The sequence below is a fragment of the Terrapene carolina genome, unplaced genomic scaffold, assembly GCF_002925995.2.
Source record: "Terrapene carolina triunguis isolate 2854851 unplaced genomic scaffold, T_m_triunguis-2.0 Scaffold112, whole genome shotgun sequence".
Classification (NCBI taxonomy): domain Eukaryota; kingdom Metazoa; phylum Chordata; order Testudines; family Emydidae; genus Terrapene; species Terrapene triunguis.
Window position 1 is genome coordinate 15,813,994 of NW_020664463.1, and position 17,748 is coordinate 15,831,741.

At 42.8% G+C, this 17,748-nt stretch overlaps 1 protein-coding gene across 2 annotated transcripts in view; it reads right to left on the reverse strand.

Moving 5' to 3' along the window:
- DUSP16 (dual specificity phosphatase 16) overlaps window positions 1–17,748 on the reverse strand; it is a 96,419-nt gene that overhangs the window by 24,768 nt on the left and 53,903 nt on the right. For both annotated transcript variants that reach the window (XM_024202872.3, XM_024202880.3), the window contains one exon: window positions 16,666–16,804. In XM_024202872.3, the coding sequence (XP_024058640.1) occupies window positions 16,666–16,804 (139 nt within the window). The remainder of the gene's footprint in view (window positions 1–16,665; window positions 16,805–17,748) is intronic.

Genomic DNA, 17,748 nt, shown 5'->3' on the forward strand with positions numbered 1-17,748 from the left:
CCCCCCCCCCCCCCCCCCCCCCCCCCATCAGCTCCCCACTCCCCTAAGTTCCCTGTGCAGCAGCTGCCTGCAGTTCAGCTGTGTCCCTCCCCCCACTGCCATGTGCTGCTCCCCGAGACTCCTGCTTGCTGTGCCGGGGGGGGAGGGAAGGAAGAGGGGGGCTAATGTCAGGGTGTCCCCCACCTCTCTGCTCTGTATCCTGCTTCCCCATCTTCCATAGAGCAGGGGGGGGGACACACCAAGGCTGCGGTCTCAGCAAGCTGATCTAATTAACAAGGCAGTGTACTTAAGGGAAATGTGCATATCTCCCTCCTTTCCTGTGGCCTTGCAGAGTGAGAGAGTTAACCCTTGAGGGCTCAGCCAATTGCTAGTTCATCATTTAGCAGTAAGGGAAATATCCCACCCTCTGACTCCTCCACATCAATCAAGCTTCACAATCATCATCACTGTGTACCAGTATTAAATTGTTTGTTTAAAACTTATACTGTGTGTGTGTGCGCGACACACACACACACCCCTCTCTCTACCCCGATATAACACAAATTCGGATAGAACGTGGTAAAGCAGTGCTCCGGAGGGGCGGGGCTGCGCACTCCTGCGGATCAAAGCAAGCTCGATATAACGCGGTTTCACCTATAGCACGGTAAGATTTTTTGGCTCCCGAGGACAGCATTATATCAGGGTAGAGGTGTATATAATATAGTCTTTTGTCTGGTGAAAAAAACATTTCCCTGGAACCAAATTGGGAAGATAGACGATGCCATAGTTGCCATTATGGAGGATGATGCTATTACAGGAACTGTTCATGAGAAAACAGTGGCAGAGGGAAATGGAATCACCAGAAACATACGTAACTTCAAATTTCTGTGTGGCTTAGTGTTGTGGCATGACATACTGTTTGAAATAAATGTTGTAAGCAAGAGACGCCAAGGTGTTGACCTTGATATATCTGGAGCAATGGAACAACTGGACAAAAAGTCATACCTACAGTCTTAACGGTCAGATGAGGGATTTCAAAACTTTCTGAAGAGTGCACAGAAGTTGGCAGAGGAACTTCACACTGCTGCTATTTTCCTACCCATTCAAGAATACAAGAGTCACCAAAGAAGACATTTTGATTATGAGGTATGGGATAATCCCATAAGAGACCCCAAACAACAATTCAAAGTTGAATTCTTTAACCAGGTGCTAGATTGTGCAATACAGTCAGTTGAAGAATGTTTCATGCAACTCAAGGAACACAGCAGTATATTTGTGATGTTGTATGATATTCCAAAAGTCCTCACTATACCTGAAGAAGACCTACACCAGCAATGCAGGGCACCAGAGACAGTGTTAACACATGATGACATGCGTGATATTGATGCGAGTGATTTAGGTGATGAACTGAAAGCCCTTTCAAGATGCACTTCAGCAGGATCAGCTCCAAAGGCTGTTCTGGAATATATGTGCACAAATAAGATGACCACTCACCAAATGCTTTTGATGCTCTGCGCATACTTCTAACACTTCCTGTAACAGTTGCCAGTGGAGAACGCAGCTTCTCCAAGCTGAAGTTAATAAAAACACATCTACGCTCCACAATGACACAGGAGAGGCTGGTCAGCCTTGCAACCATCTCAATAGAGCATGAGCTGGCCCAGACTGTGGACCTTCAGGCAACAGTTCAAATCTTTGCAACCAAGAAGGCACGGAAAGCACCACTTTGATTATTCAACCAGATAAAAATGCCAGTGTTTACTATGCAGACAAGAAAAGTTACATTTGCTGTTCAGGCATTTGAAAGTTAAGTGTTGTTCAAAAATTTTAAGTAAAGCATTTTAAGTTGTTAGTTCTCCTTTATTGGGGTAGGTAGCAGAGCAGTACTATGAGAGGAGTAGAACAGGAAGAAGGCAGAATTGAGACCTTTCAAAGTTTTGGCCCAAGCGAGGGGGCATCATTTGAGCTCCCCGCCTCAGGTGCCAAAATGTTGTGGGCCAGCCCTGAATGTGTGCATCACCTTTATGCCAAGGCAAACTTAATCTTTAAATCATCTCCATAACTATTTCAATTGCAACTAGGCTACTGGCAAGATCAGATTTGCAGCATCCTGCTGTTCGTTTTAGGAAGAGAAAATGTGCTTTTCTTTTGGCACTCATTTCTAAACAACACCCACTCTCCACTACCACTCCAGCCCTTGCAAATAGTAAATCAATCACATGGGCATGTTGAAACTGTAGCAAGAAGATCTACAGGTCATTAACAAAGGTAGTAGTTTAACAAAGTTTCACTGAAGCTTTTGATAAATTTAACTGGGCCTAGGTCCTAACCTCCTAGGCAAGTTTTGGTAAATCTCAGTTCACCTTCTAGCTAAGGGTGCCTAAACCACAAGGGTAATCCTCTGTTTGAAATATCTGGCAAGCTATTCTTTGTAGCCCTAGCAATCAGGGCAACTGCCAAATGCACAAAGGACTGAAATTAGAGAGACTGAAAAAGTCAAGAAGAACTTTGAAATATTTGTTTTTAAATAGCATTACTGAGCCATTCAGGTTCTTCCATGCTTTATTGTGAAATTGGAATCAAACAACAAAACAAAGCCTGTTTTATTTGTTTTAAAACTATTGGGGGGGGGGGGAATTTCCTAGAAGTATAAACTGTGCGCCATTTTCATTCTCTTTTCAAAACACAACCAACTATCCCTCCAATAAGTGCAGAAATTTGAAGGTCTTTTTAAAATGTAGGTTTTGAAAGATTACCTGTGCCCTGCAAATAAAAATATGGTAACACAGATGAGTTCACTTCATATCAATAAACTAAATGGAAATCGGTTTCTATTCATCAAAGCTAAATTGCAATTTCTTATTTATTGTATGAAAAAATGATTGCCAGTTCCAAAGGAGTACTTAATGTCAATTACTGTACTGTCAAAGTGGCTTTTCACCGCAACCTATTTGCAGAGTATGTATGGACAGACAGACGCATAATGGATTTCACTTCTCAGCACCAAATAATTGCAAAAATATGATTCAGTCTGGCAATTTTCTTTTTTGGTTTGGAGAAAGGTCTGGTCCTATAGAAGAAGATATTAGATGCCTCCCCCCCCCCCCCCCCAAAAAAAAATCTGGTAAATGGATGTTGACATTAAGTCAGTTGGACTGTACCTATCTGAAAAAATAATCCACTATAGTTCAGCTTTTTGTTTTGGCTCTGTAAACTTATTTACTGAGTTTGGAAGATACAGCTCTACAAGAAATTACAATTAGACATAATTGGCTAAACCTAAATCAATTCATTGGGTAGCTTGTTAGAATGAACTGGATTCTCCTCAATGAGTTCACAGTTTTAAATAAGCATCAACATCCGTTCATTTTAGGCAGCGGTCGCAGCACTCTCAACAGACTGATGTACCACAGTGCATTCTAGTGCAGACTTGTTTAGTTCATTACTTGTGGCTATGATTCTCAGATGGAGTTTCTATGAAACTATGTTACGGTGCCAAAAGCCTTCAGTGGTTTAGCAGCCCAAAATGCTTGTGGGTGGCAGAAAACCCAGTTGCCTCCTCCCCCCGCCCCCCAATCTTTACTGTAAAGCCAGCTTTCCTTGCATACATGCCTCCACTTCCATTCACAGACCTCTGCCAAAATCCAGTCCCCTATTTAATTACCCTGTTGCTATGGATCTGAAAAGTGGTGGCTGCTCAACCTCCCTTTGATCAAAACACTCAAGATTCCCAATACAGTTTAGATGTGTTATGATTGTTAAGGAATCCTTATACCAGAGGCGTTTCAGCTCCCTTCCTAGGTAACTCAGGAAACAATATAGGGCCAAACCTAGAAGGGATGAAAAGTTTTCACAAACTCCTTCAGGCGGAGTTATTTTCCGGTTCAAATTCATTATCATCTTGGCACAAAGAGAGGCCTGTACCACACACCTTGACCACGGGGTACCTAAATGAAGGGAAAGTTGGCACTGCTAATTGTCACAATTAGTTTGTAGGAGAAAACTGAGACTGGTCCTTAAAACTGCTTAGTTTAACATGCAAAGACTGAATAGGCATAGAGACAGAACTACTCTCACAATCCTAGAATTGGTCCCTCTGGGTCAGAATGGGGTAGTTTGATAACACGGGGAAAAATATTGTTGGTTGCTGCTGCAGGTACTATATCAGTTCTGTAGACAGAGAATTTCCCTTCTCCGGGGCCATCAAACCAGCATCTTTCACTAGAGGGACAACAACCTCCATTATAAAAACAGATTCTACTAGGTTCTGGATCTATGATCTGGATTTGTAAAGTACAAATCACAGAAATGTGTAACTTAAATATTTTACCAGTACGATCTAATACCCATTTACACCATTCAAGATGAAATCCTACTGCAAAGGCATTTTAAACTAGGAAAATAAAATTAGAAGCTTCCTCTCCTCAGACTGTGTTTCAGTGACTTATTTTGAATACAGTGTATTCACACCTTAGTTCCTTCAGCTGGTTCAAGCTAGGCCTTCATACACACTTCAAGGGGTAGTGCTGACGAAAGATAACCAGGAAGATTTCAGCAAAAATTTAAACGTTGGCACGTTCTGATTAAAAATACTTAATTTACATAGTATGTTTGCGGAGAGCAGCTCAAAAGCCCTTTAATAAAGGCTCCTCACCCCTGTGAGGTAGGTGTTTATCCCCATTTTATATATGGGGGACAAAGGCACAGTGGTCACACAGGAAGTCCCTGGCAGTCAATTATAACTCAAAATCCAGGGGTCATAACTCTTGGTCTCCAGCTACCTCAAACATCCCCTTTTCACCACAAGCACAAGCTACTCATCTTCAGTTTTAAGTAATACATGGGTTAGCCCTGCCCTAACTCCTCTCTTACCTGGTCATAAGTGGTCAATCCCTGCTCCTGCTCTGCCAATGCCAGCCTTCATTGCCCAGCAGTCCAATTTCACAGTTGCCCTTTCTCCCATGCAGCCCCTTTGGCATGGAAGGAAGTTCCTGTAAAGTTCCACAAGACCACTACGCTAACCTCTTTCAAATCTTTCTGAAAAAAACTCACCTCTTCTGTGATGCCTAGAAAATACTCAACAATGAGTAGGCAGCTGGAGGGCTGTAATCGCTGACTGTTACACTAATCAGAGTAGTCTCGCTGTTACCTTGTACTCCCCACTGTCTCTTGTATCCATCTTTTACAATCTAAGGGTACGTCCAGATTACCCGCCGGATAGCGATCTATCGGGGATCGATATATCGCGTCTAGATGAGACGCGATATATCGATCCCCGAACGCTCTCCCGATGACTCCGGAACTCCACCAGGGCGAGCGGCAGTAGCGGAGTCGACAGGGGAGCCGCGGCAGTCGATCCCGCGCCGTGAGGACAGGAGGTAAGTCGAAATAAGATACGTCGACTTCAGCTACGCTGTTCCTGTAACTGAAGTTGCATATCTTACATCGACACGCCGCCCTCCCCCCCAGTGTAGACCAGCCCTAAGTGTGTGACAAGAAACAATTCTTTGGGGCAGGATTAGTCCTTTCATTGAATGCATGCCTTGCATAATAGGGCCCTGTCCTCAGCTCAGACTTCTAGACATAACTACAATACAAATAAATCACAAACCACTAGACAATCAATACATACTTCACACTAATTATTTAATGCCCTCAGTGCTTTAGGGGCTCGACAACTGAAATTTTTCCATAAGTGTCTAAAGATGAGTGCCCTTTTTAAGTGAGTTGAAAACACATGGACAAAGCACAAGAAAGCAAGTCATGCGTGCGTGTGTTAATACCTTATCTCCTCCCAAACCAAAAAACTCCTTATTTTTGAGATTGTCAGGCAATTCAACTTGAAATAGGAAAAGTTAGTAAGAAGAACAGACAGTTCCACTCATCACTTAATTTACTCCTCGCACTTCTGTCAAAGAGTAGCAACATCACAAGCTCTGAAGGGAGCCCAATGCAGTTCTTCTCTGTCAAAAATCTGGTAGAGGAGCTGTAGAGTTGCCACCTTTCTAATTGCTGGTAACGGGACCCTCCCATCACTCGCTGGATTGTCTCAAGCAGACTGTCTACAGGTAGGAGGCAGCCCTGGCTGAGCAGGGGCTGGTGCGGGTTAATGACCCGGCCCCTCCCCCCACCCTGTGGTAACCAGACTTGTGGTTTGGGAGCCATTTATGTCACCAGGTCCGGTTTTTGACTGGACTTCCTGGTCAAAAACTGGACACCAGGCAATCCTAAATGGCATCTGGACACAGAAGCCAAAAAACAGACTGTCTGGGTAAAACCTGGCTGGGTGACAACCCTAGAAGCCCAGGAGGAGAGGAAGAGAGGAGAAATTTAATTTTGAGGGGGAGAGAGAAAACTGACTTTTATAATGAGGCTCCCCAGTTGTGAGAGGTTAAAACATCAAAGGAATTCAAGCTGTCCCTTTCTCAGACTAAGAGAGACTAAATTAATTTTAGATACCACAGTTTAGAGCAGCAGTTCTCAAACTGTGGGTCGGGACCCTATAGTGGCTTGCGACCCCGTTTTAACGGAGTCGCCAGGTCTAGCATTAGACTTGCTGGGCCCAGGGCTGAAGTCTGAGCCCCACTGCCTGGGGCTGAAGCTGAAGCCTAAGCCCAGGTTACATGCCCCCTGCCTGGGTCTGAAGCCCATGGACTTCGGCTTGGGTAGGCTCAGGCTTCAGGCCCCCCCTCCCGGGGTCGTGTAGCAATTTTTGTTGTCAGAAAGGGGTGGCGGTGCAATGAAGTTTGAGAACTCCTGGTTTAGGGGTGTGAATGAGGGTATTGGAAATCCACAGAGACCACCTATTAAATGAAGTCCAAAGAAACAGCACATCCTTTTTAAAACAAAACAAGAGATTTCTCTCTTGTGAAATATTTAGCACAATATCCCAGCAGTCTGACAAACACATCCTGCTGGAAAACCAAAAGTCAGATATATGGTTACATGGCAAGATTCACAGAAGAATTCCTTCCTTAGCTACTCAATTGAAACCAGAGATCAATCAGTAACAGTGTCTGTTTGAAAGGGTGGAAGGCCTGTTGGAGGAGCCCAGAGACAATGCATACTGGGGATACTCAAGAAAAGCAGTTACAAAGATTGTATCACCTTTTTTAGTGTCACTCAAACAGTCTGATTTTCCACAACCTCCCTGCCTTCCCCATCTTGGATTCTTGTTAGAGATTATCTGAGTTAAAAAGTGAGACAGAACTTCTCTTTGAAGTTTTCTTCAATGTATTCTCTGTAAACATGGACAGGTGGGGAAAGAAAAACTACTCATCTTTCTGCCAGTTTCTCAGCATTGCCAAGCTTGACTTAGATAATATGCATAGCCATTCCCAATCTCAGTGTTAAATATACATTTAATTGATTTTAGGTCAGAAGGCATGGGAAGTGAGAGATGGTAGAGTCTAAATCCCAGGTGACAGACCAAAAACCAAGCTGCAAGCATCCACTAGAGAAGCAGCAAGAGATCATTTGACTGATAAAAGGTTTCCCACTTAACCAAAAAATTTCTGGGTTGGTATTCCTTTTTTCCTCCTCAGCTAGGGCCACTTCCATTTGTAAGTTTTATAAAGTGGGACTCTAATACTCCTCGAAACAAAAAGTCCATTAAAAAATTAAAGCTATGTATCAACATTTCTAATTGTTTAGATAACGTTTTGCCTGAAAACCAAGTCTAACGTATGCAAACTTATCTATTTTTATCTACCTCATTTCTATTTTCACTTGTGGATTGTTTCAGCACAATTGCTAAGACTATGTAAAAGACTAGCCTAGAACCAAAGACCATGAAAGCAAACCAGAATTTAAGAACAGGTTTCAGAGTAGCAGCCGTGTTGTTAGTCTCTAAGGTGCCACAAGTACTCCTGTTCTTTTTGCAGAATTTAAGAAGTTGCTGTCCTCCAAACAAGAGTTGAACTGAGACGGAGGGCGTGTGGGAGTTGTAGAGGTGCCTTACGTACCATTCAATAACAAAATTAAGCAGTATTAAATATAAAAACCCATAAGTATACAAATACCTAAACTTTAGTGAAGTGGTACTTCACTTCATGTAGGATTAGATATTCTTCAAATTGTGGCTTATGAGTAGCACCTTCAAAATTGTGTTCCCTTTCCATATTTTCCCCGTATACATATTAAAATGCTTATCTAAAGCTACAGCAGTTTTTTCCCCCGTTCAAGTCAGAAGGCTGACAACTTCATTTTCTTTGGTATGAACTTCTATGAATCTGCAATGTTTCCACCTTGTTTAAATGAACTGCAGATCTACTCAGATCATTACAATTCATGCATTCCAGCTCAGCTAAACAGGGATGCCTGCCATTTTCCATTACATAAGTTCACGCAGCAGAGCTCAGTTAGGAACACTGCCATTTCAGCAGACATTATTTTTCCTTACACTCTCCTGTTCTATCCCTTCACACAGATTTTTGTTGAGTTCTTAGCACAGATTAAAAACCAAATCCATTATATTACAGCAGTGAGTAGAAGGTTCCTAACCAGATCATGGCCCCATTGTCTGGGATGCTTTACAGCGCTCATCCTGGGGGCCTAGGCCAGCACGTCCTATTTCTGTGTAGGGGTAACAGAGAGCATGTGTGCCAGAGAGGCCAAAAGAGACAGATCAAAGGGAAGCTTAAGAGCACACAGGTCTTTACCCAGTGTGACAAAGTTCCTCCTCTATCTTGGTGGGTCCTGCGCTTATTGGCGGATTTTCTTGCCTCAGAGATTCACCATGTGGGTTGGGGAACAGCCCAGAGACCTTCCCCTCTGGAAGAACCCACAGTCCAGGTCAATTGGGAGGTTTGGGGGGGAACCCGGGCCCGCCCTCTACTCCGGGTTCCAGCCCAGGGCCCTGTGGACTGCAGCTGTCTATAGTGCCTCCTGTAACAGCTGCATGACAGCTACAACTCCCTGGGCTACTTCTCCATGGCCTCCTCCAAACACCTTCCTTATTCTCACCACAGGACCTTCCTCCTGGTGTCTGATAACGCTTGTGCTCCTCAGTCCTCCAGCAGCACACCCTCTCACTCTCAGCTCCTTGCGCCTCTTGCTCCCAGCTCCTCACACTCGCACCACAAACTGAAGTGAGCTCCTTTTTAAAGCCCAGGTGCCCTGATTAGTCTGCCTTAATTGATTCTAGCAGCTTCTTCTTAATTGACTCCAGGTGTCCTAATTAGCCTGCCTGCCTTAACTGGTTCTAGCAGGTTCCTGATTACTCTAGTGCAGCCCCTGCTCTGGTCACTCAGGGAACAGAAAACTACTCATCCAGTGACCAGTATATTTGCCCTCTACCAGACTCCTGTACCCCACTGGTCTGGGTCTGTCACACCAGGCTGTGCCAAAAGTAAAAATGTCCTCAGGAAAATATTTTCAAATAGCAATCAGGCACCTATCATATGTGCCTTTGAAAATCTCCCCCTAATTCTATAACTCTTCACTCACACGAGTGGCCCTCTTCATTTCAAAGATAGGTTACAATGACAGGCTGGATCTATACTGAGCTTTTTCTTAAGATTTCCTACTCTTGCACTACCGCAGATGCAGCTCCACCCATGATAGAAATGGTGGGAGCTCTAGTGTGAGCAGAGTACAGTAGAACCTCAGAGTTATGAGCAACAGACCGATCAACCACACCCCTTATTTAGGGCTGGAAGTACTGGCAGCCGCAGAGACCAAAGAAAAGACAGAGTACAGCGCTGTGTTTAAATGTAAACTACTAAAAAAAAAAAAAAAGAAAAAAGTTTTGACATGGTAAGAAAACTGTTTCTGTGCTTTTCATTTAAATTCAGATGGTTAAAAGAAGCATTTTTCTTCTGCACAGTAAAGTCTCAAAGCTGTATTAAGTCAATGTTCAGTTGTAAAGGTTTGAAAGAATAACCATAATGTTTTGTTCAGAGTTACAAACAACTCCATTCCCAAGGTGTTCATAGCTCTGAGTTTCTACTGTACTGGTGTTTTTACCATCTCATCCAACTCTGCTCAGAACAAGTGTAGATGGTGATAAAGATGCCAAAGGCCAAGCACATCTTGTTTACACAGTGTTACTGCCACCAATGGAGCTCTATGTGGCAAATGTTGAGAATAATCTGTGAAAACAAGGCCATAGAAAAGTTTTTTGGCTCCATTTTTGTGTGTCTTGCATACAACTACAATTAGTCTGAATTCTCTCTTTTTCTATTGAGATGGGGCAGGTCTAGGGAGAAAACTAACAGTTACTATGCACTGGCTGTAGCATAGAACATACTTAAAAAGATACTAACTCACTGACATGCTTTTTGTGACTATCACTTGAGTAAATATCAATAAATTCTCAGACCTTGAGAATGAAACTCACAGATGCTAACAATCCAGTTGGAGGAGTAGACTGAAATCATAAGTGATGCTGGTAGAAAGGTCTATAGCCAAGATTGCCTGTCACTTCTCATTATAAAACGGTTTTCAGTTTCTTATAACTTTGTCAAACTTCAGCCATTCAGGCTGAGCTTTTCCATGCCAGGCATACCTTGGGGGTTTGTTTCAGGGAGGGGCCTGGGGAGGAGGAGACAGGGAGGGGAGGAGTCTTATCAAAAACAATTCAGCCATTTCTCAGCTGAGGGAAGAATAGAGACTGCTTTGCCCATTTTAAAAATAACCCTTAACTGTTTGAAAAGCTCTTGCACCTCCAGGCTTCAGAGCAGAGAATTGAAGTTTGAAGGGGGCTGGCCAGAAGAAAAGGATGAGCTTTTTGCTGGCCCCGGGCGGGGGGTGGGAGGGTGGATGGGGAGAGTCTGAGGGGGGGGGGGGGAAGAGAGGAAACTGTCCAATTTTGGCCAAGTTATAAGCTTCTGGGGGGGAAAAAGATGGTTAGAGTTTTGCAGCTAAATTCTCCAAAAATTTTATCTGCACTGGGCATACTCCAGCTCCTGTCTGCAGCTAACTGCACATGTTCCCTCCCAGGGCTTCAGGGGCCAAGCAGGACTCCTGCAATTGCTCCATTTAACTGCTTGAGGCCAGTGTGGTGCCAGGCCCCAGAACTGAAAGCAGAGAGACCATCTGTCCTATGCTCCCAAATCTCTCCCAGTGGTGCCCATGCAACAAGGAGAAGGAGGAAACTGCTTGGCTTGAATTCCAGAGGGGTGAGGAGCAGAAGAGTTAACACAACTAGATCACACTCCTCCAAAGAGCCTAAAATTGAACCATTGTTCCCAGGTGACACGTTCTAGCAAATAGCTGTGAAACCCACTGGCAAAGCGCATCTCCATCCCACTCCATTAGTCTATCCACATAATAGAAGACTTATCTTCTAAGACTTAAACCATTACTCAAGTGGCAGGGGACAGCTCTGGGGAACTACAGATCCTGACCCTGCTGATGATCTGTGTATGCATGGGTGAAGGAGGTGTCCAATAATGCATGGAGCCACACACTGAATGAAAAAAAAGATACAAAAAAATCTGTGAATTAATCCTGTGTAGCAACTAAGGCAGAGGTCCTATGGAAAAATAGTATGGGTTCATGTAATTAGCTATTGTATCATAATGTATATGTACAAGGGGGGGCCAAATTAGGGTTGCACAGGTAACCTTATTTCTGGCATTTCCTAGTTACTGAGTGCAACCTTAACATCCTTCTAATGTAGTGTTCTAGCACTAGTGTACATACTCTCTTATGCAAGTTTTCTATATCAGCCATACTCATGTTATGTGCAGTTGTAAGATGCCAGTTATAGTGCTACATGGGTTACTCCTGGGGGCATTTTTCACCAAAATATTAAAAATTCTGTGAATAATATTTTAAAATCCTGCACATTTTTTGTCAAAACAACACTACATAATCACACCAGTTTCAATTATTTTGGTAATTTATTTCAAAATACCTTTTACAGACATATACTTGCTGACAATACAGACTAACACTCTACTCCTGGGGGAATTTGTGTATAAGAAACTCCTATGACAACCCACTTCCTGTTTCTCTGCCTCCTTCCCCTGCCCCACAAGCCCAGCAGCAGGGCCCCCACAGCCAATACACCCAACCCCCCCCCCCCTTCCCCTCACAGCTAAGCCACAGGGCCTCCCCATCCCAGATACCTGCACCCTCTCCCCCTTGCCCAGATACCCACACCCCCAGCCCCTCCACAGGCCAGCCATAAGCCCCCCAGCTCAGACAACTGCTCTGCCCCTCCCTCCCCCCCGAACCCAAGGATCCTGAGGGAGAAACAGCCTGATGCTCCAGGCTTGCATGGAGTTTCCTGCATGCTGCCCTCTCCTTCCCTCAGTGCGCACTGGTAACTGCAGCTACCAGGAGCCTTCTATCTCCTTTTCCCTCCCCTCAGCAGTGTCTATGTGTGAGCTGAGCTGTGCTGGGTCCGGTGGCCCCTAGTGGTGGCTAGCAGTCCATTTCTGTGGGGGAAAGAAAATTCTGTGTGCATAACATTAATTTCTGCAAAATTCTGCATTGCGCAGTTGCGCAGAATTCCCCCAGGAGTAATGGGCGCATCAAATGCATGTGGCAGTTCAGTGACTGACGGAAGTAAAAGTGGCCCTTGAGACTTACCACCAAAATGGGCCCTATTGCTGCCACCCTTCCTTACCCAAAAGCAATCCCAATGAAGTAACTGGAACTATGTTTGTGTCAAAGGGTTACAGAATTAGGCCTGGATCTAGACATTTTTACATGTGTATAATGGATCTGCTCCTGCAACAAGCAACACCACCTCAACAACAATAGTGGCTTTAAAAAAAAGGTCTTGGCTAAGACACCGTCCACTTTTGAGAGGTAGGAACAGAATGTTCAAGTCACAAGTTGTTGGTTTTTTAAATCCTGATCCCATTTAAGTCAATGGGAGTTGTGCCACTGACTGCACTGGGAATAGGGATAAGCAGTAGGTGCCCATTTTTCAATATCGTGAGCACAGTAGTAAATTTAAGAGCCAAAACAGATCTTAAGAATCCTAAGAATGTTGCCTACAAGATTAAGTGTTTTTACTAGGTCAAATCAAGGGTTTTAGCTAATAGTGTCCCTTTAAGGAGCTTTCCATTTGTAATTTCAATTAAAAGTAATCTTCAAGGGGGAGCGTGCCTTTATATTAAGCCTCAATTTAAAAAAAAAAAAAAAACACAACAACAACAAAAAACCACCTCATTGAACACTCAGTAATGGGGATCAGTGAGATCACTCCCAAGAAGTCTATTAACGGTTGTTGAGACTGGTTTGTTTCCTCCCGCAAAAAACACATTTATTTCAGGTCATTGTTGTAAATAAGCTACACAGCGATTAAGAAAAACCTTTAGACTTAAGTTTTTCCTTTCTGCAAAGTGCAGTGACCCCTAAACTCGTTATTAGCCATAAATGTTATACAAGGATTTGTCATGAACTTGCTGAAAGAACAATTGTATCCAGTCTTCTACAGAGCAAGGCACCAGCAAGCTATTGCTTTTTTTTTTTTTTTTTTAAATTAATTTTTACATTTTTTTTTTTTTTTTTTAAAAACAGGCAAAAAGAGATTCATTCCATTAGACTCAGAGTTAAAATACTCTCAAGCAGGAAAGGCAACTTTTCTAAGATTACATTTCCTACTGTGGCCTAATCTATAGCCCTGTCATAGAATCATAGATCACCACTTGTGTAAGACTTGCTCCTTTTTTAGTTACAAACTTTCTATTAAAAATAAACAGAATTTTAGACTGGGCAAGATATTTTCCTACACAAATACTAAAAACAGAGGAAGTTGGATATAAAAGAAGGAAATTTGGCAATGAAGCAGTGTAGTTTGAGTATACAAATAGTTATATCAATTTTTTTTTCATAGTCGTTTCTTATTTGGCTCATCTTTCCTGAAATAGCACAGTTATTAATCTACTACATGTAGTAAATATTTCCACCTCTCAATTATGTTTATACTTTGCAACCACAAAAACCAGATTATCCCCACTTTATGTGAGGGTGAATCTACAGCCTCACCTTCACTAAGAAAAGAGGTTTTTAAATACATGTTAAAGTATATATTGTCCTGTCTACACTAGGGTAGTCACACATTAGCTGGTTGGGGCTCAACTTTAGTGGGGAGCCTAGGTTTACGTTGATCAGTTAACACTTTAATAGTTTAGACCAGGCCAGGCAAGTTTTAATTTTAAACACGTAACTAGCATGCCAATAATAAACGTTTATTCCTAGTGTAAACATGACCTACACAAGTGGGATTTGCCCTGGCCATGGAGAGTTGGGGTGCTTTCCCTCTGCACTATCACTCACTCGTCACCTAGACGCCACAGAAGAGTCTGTGGCTGCTCTTTGGGGTCTTCTCTCCATGGAGATTAGGAGGCACATGGAGGATGTGGGTGGGAGCAGAGCAGGAGACTGAACATGTTCCCCTGCTCAGCACCCAGCTTTCCATCCTTTTTTTTTTATTAAACACACACTGCTGTTTCCAAAGCAGTACTGAGTCCTACTGCACCTCCATCACAGCTGACACAAGCGATATCACCAGTAGGAAAACAACAACAGATGCACAGAGTGTCAATCTCCACAGAACTTAGGTGTCTTTTCCTCACTGATCCCATAACTGATCTCCCCACTCCCATTAGAGGATGATGATTCCTTGAAAATGCTGGGAGGTGAGCCTCATGGAGTCTTCTCTGGCCGCCTCCTTCAGGTTCCTCTGCAGGTGATCTGTCCCTTAGTTATTATGGGGCTGTATGGCATTTCTAGGAGTAAGAATTTGGTACGTCTTCCCTCTGGGTGCATTAAGTATGACTACTTTGTATTGTGGCATGATGCAACAGTCCAGTATATGTTAAAAAAAAGGAAGCACCCTCAACATAGCCAGTTGGACAGGTTAGACACTTGTAACATTTGATCAGAAAAAGGATTTCATGATGTGGCATGAACTGCTTCTAACAAGTCCATTGTAAACAAAAACAGTTTCAATTTTAATAAAGCATGTGTCACATATCTCAGCATTTCTCAATAAATGTATCTAGTGCCCTGAGGGTAAAACTATTCCTGTTTACTGGGCTGGGGGGGGGGGGGTGTCTCATACACAAGAAGAATTATTTGGCTGTAGAGACTGAAACTAAAGCTCAGAAGTATAACTCTTTATAAGACAGTCAAGAAGTAAAAACTAGTCTCCAAGCACTCAGACACAGTTAAACAAGTCTACTCTGTGTCTGTGCATAGCTCCCACTGAAGTCAAATAACTATAACTTCATTTTGCTTCAAGCACTGGAGACTTTTCACTGCATCAATAGCAACAGGCATTTAGTTAAGTTTGTCTCTGTTGGAAGATCTCCCTGAGATCCTCACACCCCGCTTTCAAATTAGAGTTGGCAATTTTCTCAGTTTCTATCAGCAACCAAAGCAATTCACCACCACTGTTGGATGAAGTCACTGAAAAACCTCAAATGCAGCCTCCTGCTACAAGGAAACATTTCTTTAGAATTTTTTCCCTTTCCCCCTTCCCTCTGCATTCCATTTTCTTATAACAATTTTCTCCTTAATTTCTATGCACCTTTCCCTTCCCAATGACTCAAGTAATTTCTTTGAGGGTTTTTGTTGTTTTTGGAGGGCAGGTTTCTAAAATTTTTCCTCCCCTGCCAAACAAGCCCTGCAAACCTTTCTTTCAGCTCCCTTCTCCTTAGCCTACCAACTCTTCTCCTTAATCTGCCCAAGTGAAGGATGTGGGTTCTAGAGTAGGAGATACAAGCCGCATCTCCAAAAGCTGAGTGTGCTGCATCCACAGTGTTGCTGACTCCTATTTGGCCCAGAGACCGAACTCAGTCCTATACTGATGTGTGTGCGCCTCCCATTGGTCCACTTAACCCATTGAAAGTAACTCAATGAAAGGAGGGGACTGACCGTGTAGGGTATGTGGACTGCATCCAATATTACCTGTATGGCCCTGAGGATGTCACATGGGCTGCAGCTCTGTGCTGATTGGGCTGCAAGCGGCCCACGGGCTGCAGGTTGAGAACCACTGCTATATACAGTTCTCTCTTCCTCCCACCACTGGCTTCACTTTATCGCCCTTCACTTGGTATCACATGTGTGTGTGTGTCTGCTGCATTTTCTTCTGAATAGGAGAACCTGCTGCCCCTCCATTTCAACCCTCCCCCCATAAAACACCCCAAACAAAAACTAACCCTGTATTATAGGGTCTCAGCTTTCTGTTTCTCAGAGAATTGAGAGCAGGGGAAAGGGGAGAGAACAGATTTAAAAACTACACAAGACTGAGAATATGGTGCTTGTTTCCACAGCGTGGACATTTTAATTCTATGCTCCGATTCAGCGATGGAGGGACATTCCTTCCCCCTCTCCCCCCAAGTGTATACAAGACTTTAAGAGCCAGGAACTGCATTCCTAAAGCTGCTTCAGGGTCAAATATAATCAGCATTTCTAGGTAAAAAGCCTAAGACCCAATTCTGATTTTACAGAGCCAGAATACTGTAAAGAGCCCTAGTGTAAATAGAAGTCATGACCTTAAGCTTTATAGAGATGCTCACATGTGCAGCATATACATCTGCATGTAGTACTGTAACTGTTTTTAAACCCTACAGTTACATGTATAAACTGAAGTGAACTGACTACAGCAGGTTCAGTACAACACTTTTCTTACTACATGCAAAAAAGCAAAAAAAGCGTGCACTCTCTCTACATATAAAGAATTACACCCTCCCTCGCTCAAGTGATTTTCTTGCATCCTACCTGAAAGCAGGTGTACAGAGTTGAAATTGTTCTCCAACTTGCCCAGTAGTACAGTAAGAAAGCATTCAGATGAGAGAGAGGCAACATCCTTGGAACTTTGATCATATACCACCACCTCCTGCTTGCAATCAATCTCAATCTGAAAAGCAAATAATTGCAGATAAGGGAAAGGATAGGAAACCTTCCCCCTTACCAAACAGAATTAAGAGACCCTACATATTTACTGTACAGTGGTTTCAGTATCTGGATTTTACATACAGGTTTAAACAAAACTGACATTTTTAGACCTCTTATTAGACCTGACTGTACTGTATCCCTTCGGGGTTTAGTAAATGGAATATCTGATCAGGGCTGAAGCTTGTTGCATGAGGTTCATCCACTGGGCAAATCTGAGCCACTTTAAAAAAAAGTTTACCTGAAATTAAAGGTGTTTTGCATTCAAATGTAAAGCAACAAACCTTTAGTTTCTTCTCCCAAACTATTTATCTAACCAAAAGATCTTGAACTGCTACAAGTATATTTTATTACATCTATAAAATTTGATTAACTTTTTTGAAAATTAGACTTTCCAGATTACACCATGTATAAAATGTCAACCTGAGGCAAAAAGTTTATGCAGACATTCACTCTCTTCCCCGCCCCCCCCAATCTTTTCTGCCCAACCCAAAATATTTTGGAAAAACATTAACAGACCTCTTAAATAAAATCCACAAATAGCTTCACGTAAGTTACACTTCAAATTCTCTCTCATTGGCCTAACTCTGAAATGCTTACCTTTTCAATCCAAACAAAAGATATTTCACAGTTACCCAGAATGGGTGGGTTTTTTCTAATTTACACATTTCCTTCCACAACATACAGTGAAACCCCTTAATAAGCAATCCTTGCTGCCTGAAAAAAGACCATCCCAAACAATCCTTGAAAGTATTAAATATAGTTCTCTTCCACATGTATAAAGAAAACAACTTCCAACAACTGGATTTTTGTGTTGGTCTCTCGAGGGGCTCCTTACCATGGTATTCACTATATTTCATACACCAAGAAGTTTGAAGTTTAATTTGCAGAAACATATACTTGAAATAT